A 6,177-nucleotide genomic window follows, 5' to 3' on the forward strand; every position below is an offset into this window, starting at 1 on the left:
GTGTCACTTCGTCATTGGGCATTTCGCTGTCGCAAAGTTGTTTCGATTTCAAAACCCTCACCATCAGGCCAGCTCCAGCTCATCATTCCTTACAGGTGGTCAAGCGCAGTCGTAGAGGTTACCTTTCAACCACAGAGCGCAGAAAACGACTAGGTGAATAACAACCTGGAGCCTCAGTTTCCCAATCCGTAAACAGGGCTGATAACTCGCGTCAGTGATAAGGATTGTTGTTGATTGAGCTGGGAACTTAACCCAGGGCTCAGAGACGCACTCCAGCAACCTGGGTTGACGGCCAAAGGTTGGCCCTGGGGATCGGGCGGAGAGCCGCGAACCCGGCAACCCCCGCGCTCTGGGCCCTCCCGCCCCGGTTCCCCGCGCTGAGAGGCGTGGCCGATCCTCAAACTCACAGCGGCGGCCATGGCCTCGGTGGTGGAATATAAGGGCCTGAAGGCCGGCTACTACTGCGGCTACTGCGAGTCCAGGGAGGGCAAGGCGTCGTGTGGTGAGTGTCCCGCCGCCCAGGTCGCCGTAACCGGCACCAGCCAGGCTCTCGCTACGTCCTGGCAGGTCTCTATCGCGGGTTAAGGCCGTTGGTCACCCGACTCCAGCTTCCAGGTCCCATTGGTCTCTCCTCAGCCTGCTTCCTTTCCATCCTGGTCTTCCCGCCCTCACCCCCACAGAGGGTAGCCGCCCCTCACTGAAGTGGAACGGAAATAGCGGACAGCTGCCCTCAGTCTACATGGCGCGGGCGGCGTCAGTCACGTAAGGTGCCAGGTCCTTTCCGCCCGCGAGCGCCGCGAGTGGCTTCGCGCGATCTTCGGAGGCGCGCGCGTTGCATTGTGGGGTGGTGGAGGCGAAGGCGGAGGCAGCGGCTGCTGCGTAGGACCGGGTGGCGCAGCGGCGGCGGGGCCGAAGAGATGGCGTCCTGGAGCGCGCCTTCGCCCAGCCTTGTAGAGTATTTTGAGGACCAGACCTCCTTCCAGTGTGGTTATTGCAAGAACAACTTTGGCAGTCGCTCCCATGGTGAGCGAGCCGGGCCGGCGGGCGTCTGCTTCGGGGTCGGTGAGGGACTTGGGTGGCCGCAGCTTGGGGGCCGTCGAGATGAACCGGGTGTCCTTCACCCTTGCTTCCTCAGCAAACGGATGCTGGTCTGGGAGGCGGGAAGGGAGATTGGGAGGCTCCTTGGAGCTGACGGCTGCCCTGCAGGCATCCCCGCGGCAGCCGAGGCCCCCTGCTGCCTGTGTAGAGGGGCGTGTGCGTGCACACCTGTTCACTGTCATTTTGGATAAAGTGTCTGGGAGAACGTACTGGAAACCGAGATCTGCTTAATATTTTGATAAAAATACCTGCTCGATTTATTTTAAATCAGGGATTTATACTATGTCATTGTGTCAACCCACCTCGAAGACCACAACAACGGTGTTCTGTCAGGATTTAGGGTTTTTTTTTTTTTTTTAATTTTGTTCTGGCTTTTCGAGACAAGCTTTCTCTGTGTATCTCTGGCTGCCCTGGAACTCACTCTGTAGACCAGGCTGGCCTGGAATTCAGAGATCAGCCTGCTCCTGCCTCCCGAGGGCTGAGATTAAAGGTGTGTGCCACCACTCAGGTGTCTTAAGGGAGATTTGTTTGTAAACCAAATATGTACTTATTGTCTGCCGTGTCATGATTAGCAAATACAGAATCTAGGATGGACGATTTAGAATAATCCTGCAGGTGGAAAACAAGATAACTGTGAAAGTATACATTTAGGTTAGACATTTGTCCATTTTGAAAGACGGTTAAGTGAGGAATGATTTGGCTGAGCGCGGTATGCTGGTTTATGGATGTATTAATAGTGTTTATTAGGAGAAAGTGTGTTATTAGGTGAACTGTGGTCTTGGGTAGACAGTTACACAATCATGACATACCGATTATGAAGACCAGTTAAGTGGAAAAATGCTTGGAGTATAGGGTTAAATAAAATAAACAGGATGCAGATGACAGCTGAGTACACGTGACAGCTGAGAGGAATAAGGCCCAATAAGGCTCAAATAAGGCCAAGAAAGCACACCGACTAATGACAGTGGCTGCCTTTGAGTGATAGAGATACAATTCTTTTTCAAAATTTTTATATTCTGACTATAATATTTGTCAATGTTATAAATGTGTCTGAAACTAATACTTTAGTAGGGAGGACCTTATCACCCCTCCCCCCAGTAGTTGTATTAGAGAAAATTGGCCAATATAAATGTTTTGTGTTTCAAGATTTGTTGAAGAATAGTTTTATCGTCTAGAAAAATAACTATAAATTCCCAACATTTCAGTTTTAATGTTTACTGTAAGGCACCTTTCTGTTGGGTGTTCTGTTACTCCTATTGTAGGAACTCCTCCTGTATCTGACTGGCCTCAAAACTACAGAGGATTCATTTGAGGCTCAGAATAAGTTGTTGGTGTCAGTGAGTGACTGCCTTTTGAAGTTATTAGTTTGCTTTGTATTGCTGTGATAAACACCATGATCAAGTGCACTTTGGGGAGGAAAGGACTTACTTAATCTTAGAGCTTACATTCCATTAAGAAGAGAAGGTAATGGCCTTTACGTGTGAATCTCCATCATTTTGTCTCCTACCTCCCGTAGCGTCATAGTTATTCCACTGTATTGATAACCTCAGAGGCTCTATCGTCATCTTGTTCCCTCAGGAGTATTTCTATATATGTGTGTCCTATTTTTAAGAGTCAAGCCTGAGCTAAACATATTATGCATATCAAGTATTAGAACTAACCTAACATACCTTTGTGCTGGTTAGTTTTTTGTCAGCTTGACACAAGCTAGAGTCATCTGGGAAGAGGAAACCTCAACTGAGAAAATGCCTCCCTCCCATTGGCCTGTAGTTAATTAAGTGTTTTGTGGCAGTTTTTTGATTAGTGATTAATATAGGAGGGTCCAGCTCACTGTGACTGGCACTACTTCTGTGCATGGACTACTGGGATGTACAAGAAACTAGTTTAAGCAAGCCACGGAGAACAAGTCAGTAAGCAGTGTTCTTCCATGACCTCTGCTTCAGTTCCTGCCTCTAGATTCCTGCCTTGAGGTACTTGCCTCCAGGGCCCTGCCTCCAGTTTCTTGTCTGACTTCCCTCCATGATGGATGTGAGCTGTAAGATGAATAAACCCTCTCATCCCTAAACTGTATTTGATCATAGTGCTTATCACATAGCAACGGGAGGTAAACTAATGACAACTCTCAAATAGGTGAGGCCAGTGTGTTAACTCACTGGAGAGACTGTGAAAGTTTGTGTGATGCAGTCTTCAGTTCCAGTGATGATTTAGATTGATGTCATAGAGATTTTATTAATTTTTAATTAAATGGAGTTGGAGTCACTTTTGATATATTTGATTCTTTAGATTAGATTTCTTTTTTTGTTCCTGTTTTGAGACAGGGTCTCTCTTATATAGCCCTGGCCAGCCTGGACTCCTAGACTTGCTTTGAAGCCAAAGACTGGCTTTGAACTCAGAGATGTTCCTACCTCTGCCTCTTGGCTGCTGGAATCAAAGGCATGTGCTGCTACACCTGACTTAATTCACCCCCCCCCCACACACACACACGGGATCTTATGTTACTCAGGTTGGTTTCAAATTTATTATATAGCTGAGGCTGGTCTTAAACTCTTGTTCCATCTGACTCTACCTGCATTTACCTTCTAAATTCTGGGATTACAGGTTTGTGACACCACTCCTATCTTAGAATCAATATATCTTACTTTTGTTTATGTTGTATGTATTATGTTAAGTGTAAAGTACATGCAAACTTATTACTCCAATATGAATGTTCTAGAATTTTAGTCTAAATTTGCCATTTTTATTTTAAATTTATTTTTTTACATAGGGTCTAACTAGATAGCCCTGTCTGGCCTGAGATGCCCAGAGATCCATCTATCTCTGCCTTTGCAGTTTTACCTCACCTAGTCTAACTTACCTGTTTTTTCTTGTAAAGAACACTTAAGAGTTTTGACAAGAAGACAATGCAGTATGTTGGAACTAACATGGTACTTACTTTTTCAGGCATGTGGGCACATTCCATGACAGTGCAGGATTATCAGGATCTTATAGACAGAGGATGGAGAAGGTAAAGTTCTTTAACACAGATGCTTTCTGTTATTGCTTAGTTTCTTTTTATAACTGCACAGTGAGAATTGCCTTTGGAATACTCTTTTACTGTATAAGGAAGTTTAAGAAACTGTTTATTATGTTCTTTTGTTCTCAGAAATATATTAGCAAAGTTAAAAATTATGCATAAAGTAAAATACATTATAACATACCTTGTGTGCTTATTACTAACCTTTGACAGTTACTGGAATTATTCCCTCCTCTCCAAAGCTTTTGACAGCAGATTACATGTTAATGATTATTGCAGAAAGCATATTGCAACATATATATCTGAGAAGACATATTTTTCCTTTAACTTATCTACCATGCCTTTATCATCTTATAAAATTAATACCAATTTTTGCTGAATGTGGTGTCCCATGCCAGTAATCCCAGCACTGGGAAGCAGAGGTAGGTGGATCTCCGTGAGTTTGAGACTAGCCTGGTCTACATAGTGAGCTTCAAGCCAGCCAAGGTTACATGATGAGGCCCTGTCTCAAAAACAAAAAACAAAAATTAATGTAATTTTTTGATGGTACTTAGCATTTATTTAAAAATTGTTTTCAAAATATTTTTATTATGTGTGCATATATACATATACATGTATATGAGAGAGAGAGAGTGTATGTATGAGGATGAGAGAGAGAGAGTGAGAGAGCACTCTTGTGCATGCTTGGCAGTAAGCACCCTTCCTGATGACCTGTTTTGCTGGCTTCCTACTGAGTTTTGTTTTCTAGACTCACTTCTTTTTGTTTTTATACTTGTTTGGGTGTACATGTGTATAGAGGCTTACTTCAGAAGTTTCCCTTACTATACTCAGACTTAGTGCCATTTTGGCTAGTTGGGCTAGCCAGCTTGTTCCAGAGAGTTTCTGTCTCTGCTTCCTGTAATCCAGCATTACAGACCTGGCTTTGGGGACTTGAACTCTAGTCCTCATGCTTACATAGCAGTGGCTTTTGTTACTACTGAGCCATCTTCCCAGTTCCTAGATTGCCTTTAAAAAAAAAATCATTAAGAAATGTTTACTTATTTGTGTTTGGGTATGAGCTTGTGTGTGCTGCAGTATATATGTAGCTCAGAGGGCAATCTGTGGGAGGGTTCTTTCCTTCTGCCATGTGGGTTCTGGGGATGAGATCAGACCATCAATCTGGGCAGCAAATGCCTTTGTCCACAGAGCTATCTCACTGACTCAAGATTGCCTTATGAACCTTCAGACACACACCAGTTAGTCAGTTGATTTTGTAGTTGTTCATACTACTGTGTTTTCTTGGTAATTTTTTTTCTTTTTATGTATCTCTGACTTGTCTGGTAATCGATGTAGGCATTTGTCTACCTCCTGCGCACTGTGGTTAAAAGTATACACCACCAAGCATGGCTGGATAGTTATTTTGAAGTAACTTGGGAAATTTTCTTATATAAATGTAAATAACATAAGCATTAAGTACTGAATGCTAGTGTTTTTTAAAGCTAGGATTGAGCAAACCAGTTAAAATGTTAATACTCATTAAATTTAATGTGAGTCTCAATGTAGATGAGGGTTAGGTGTTGTAGGATTTTGGATGACAGAAGGATCACGTTTAGGGTGACATTCAGAGAGTTTCTATGAGAGTGATGTGATGTAACTTGTTTCAAGAGGTTCATTTGTATGTCAGAGAGGTATTTGAGAGGCAGGAAGACAGCGTTCCAGAGAAGAAACAAGGACTTCTATCTTATCTTAGTGTCGATGAGGAGAGGATAAATTTAGATATGTTTTACACATAGATGTTTTCTGATAGGATATAGAGGTGAGTTAGAGAAATAGTCTAAAATGACTCTGGCTTAAGAAATGGACGAATGGTTCTATCCCTGACTTGTCTGCAGTGTCTATAACTGAGGCTGGTTGTGTGGTACTGAGGTACATGGGCGATTGTGTGTATGTGCCATCCTAAGCAGGCTCCATCAGTCCTACAGCCTCATGGACATTTTTTTTTATTATTTTTAAAAGATTTTTATAATTTTTAAAATTATCGGTGTGTGTCTGTATGGTATCATGTACATGTGAATGCAGGTGTGTAT

At 43.4% G+C, this 6,177-nt stretch overlaps 1 protein-coding gene across 4 annotated transcripts in view; it reads left to right on the forward strand.

The window, feature by feature from the left end:
- Positions 1–402: 402 nt before the first annotated feature.
- Positions 403–6,177, forward strand: part of Ate1 (arginyltransferase 1) — a 115,962-nt gene continuing 110,187 nt past the window's right edge. For 2 of the 4 annotated variants that reach the window (XM_028769396.1, XM_028769395.1), the window contains exons 1-2: positions 403–502; positions 4,039–4,102. In XM_028769396.1, the coding sequence (XP_028625229.1) occupies positions 418–502; positions 4,039–4,102 (149 nt within the window). In that variant the 5' untranslated portion in view covers positions 403–417. Of the gene's footprint in view, positions 503–896; positions 1,024–4,038; positions 4,103–6,177 lie in introns of those variants that run through there. The other 2 variants (XM_028769393.1, XM_028769394.1) reach the window with 1 other exon arrangement.

This window comes from Grammomys surdaster, unplaced genomic scaffold, assembly GCF_004785775.1.
Source record: "Grammomys surdaster isolate TR1022 unplaced genomic scaffold, NIH_TR_1.0 192, whole genome shotgun sequence".
Lineage (NCBI taxonomy): Eukaryota > Metazoa > Chordata > Mammalia > Rodentia > Muridae > Grammomys > Grammomys surdaster.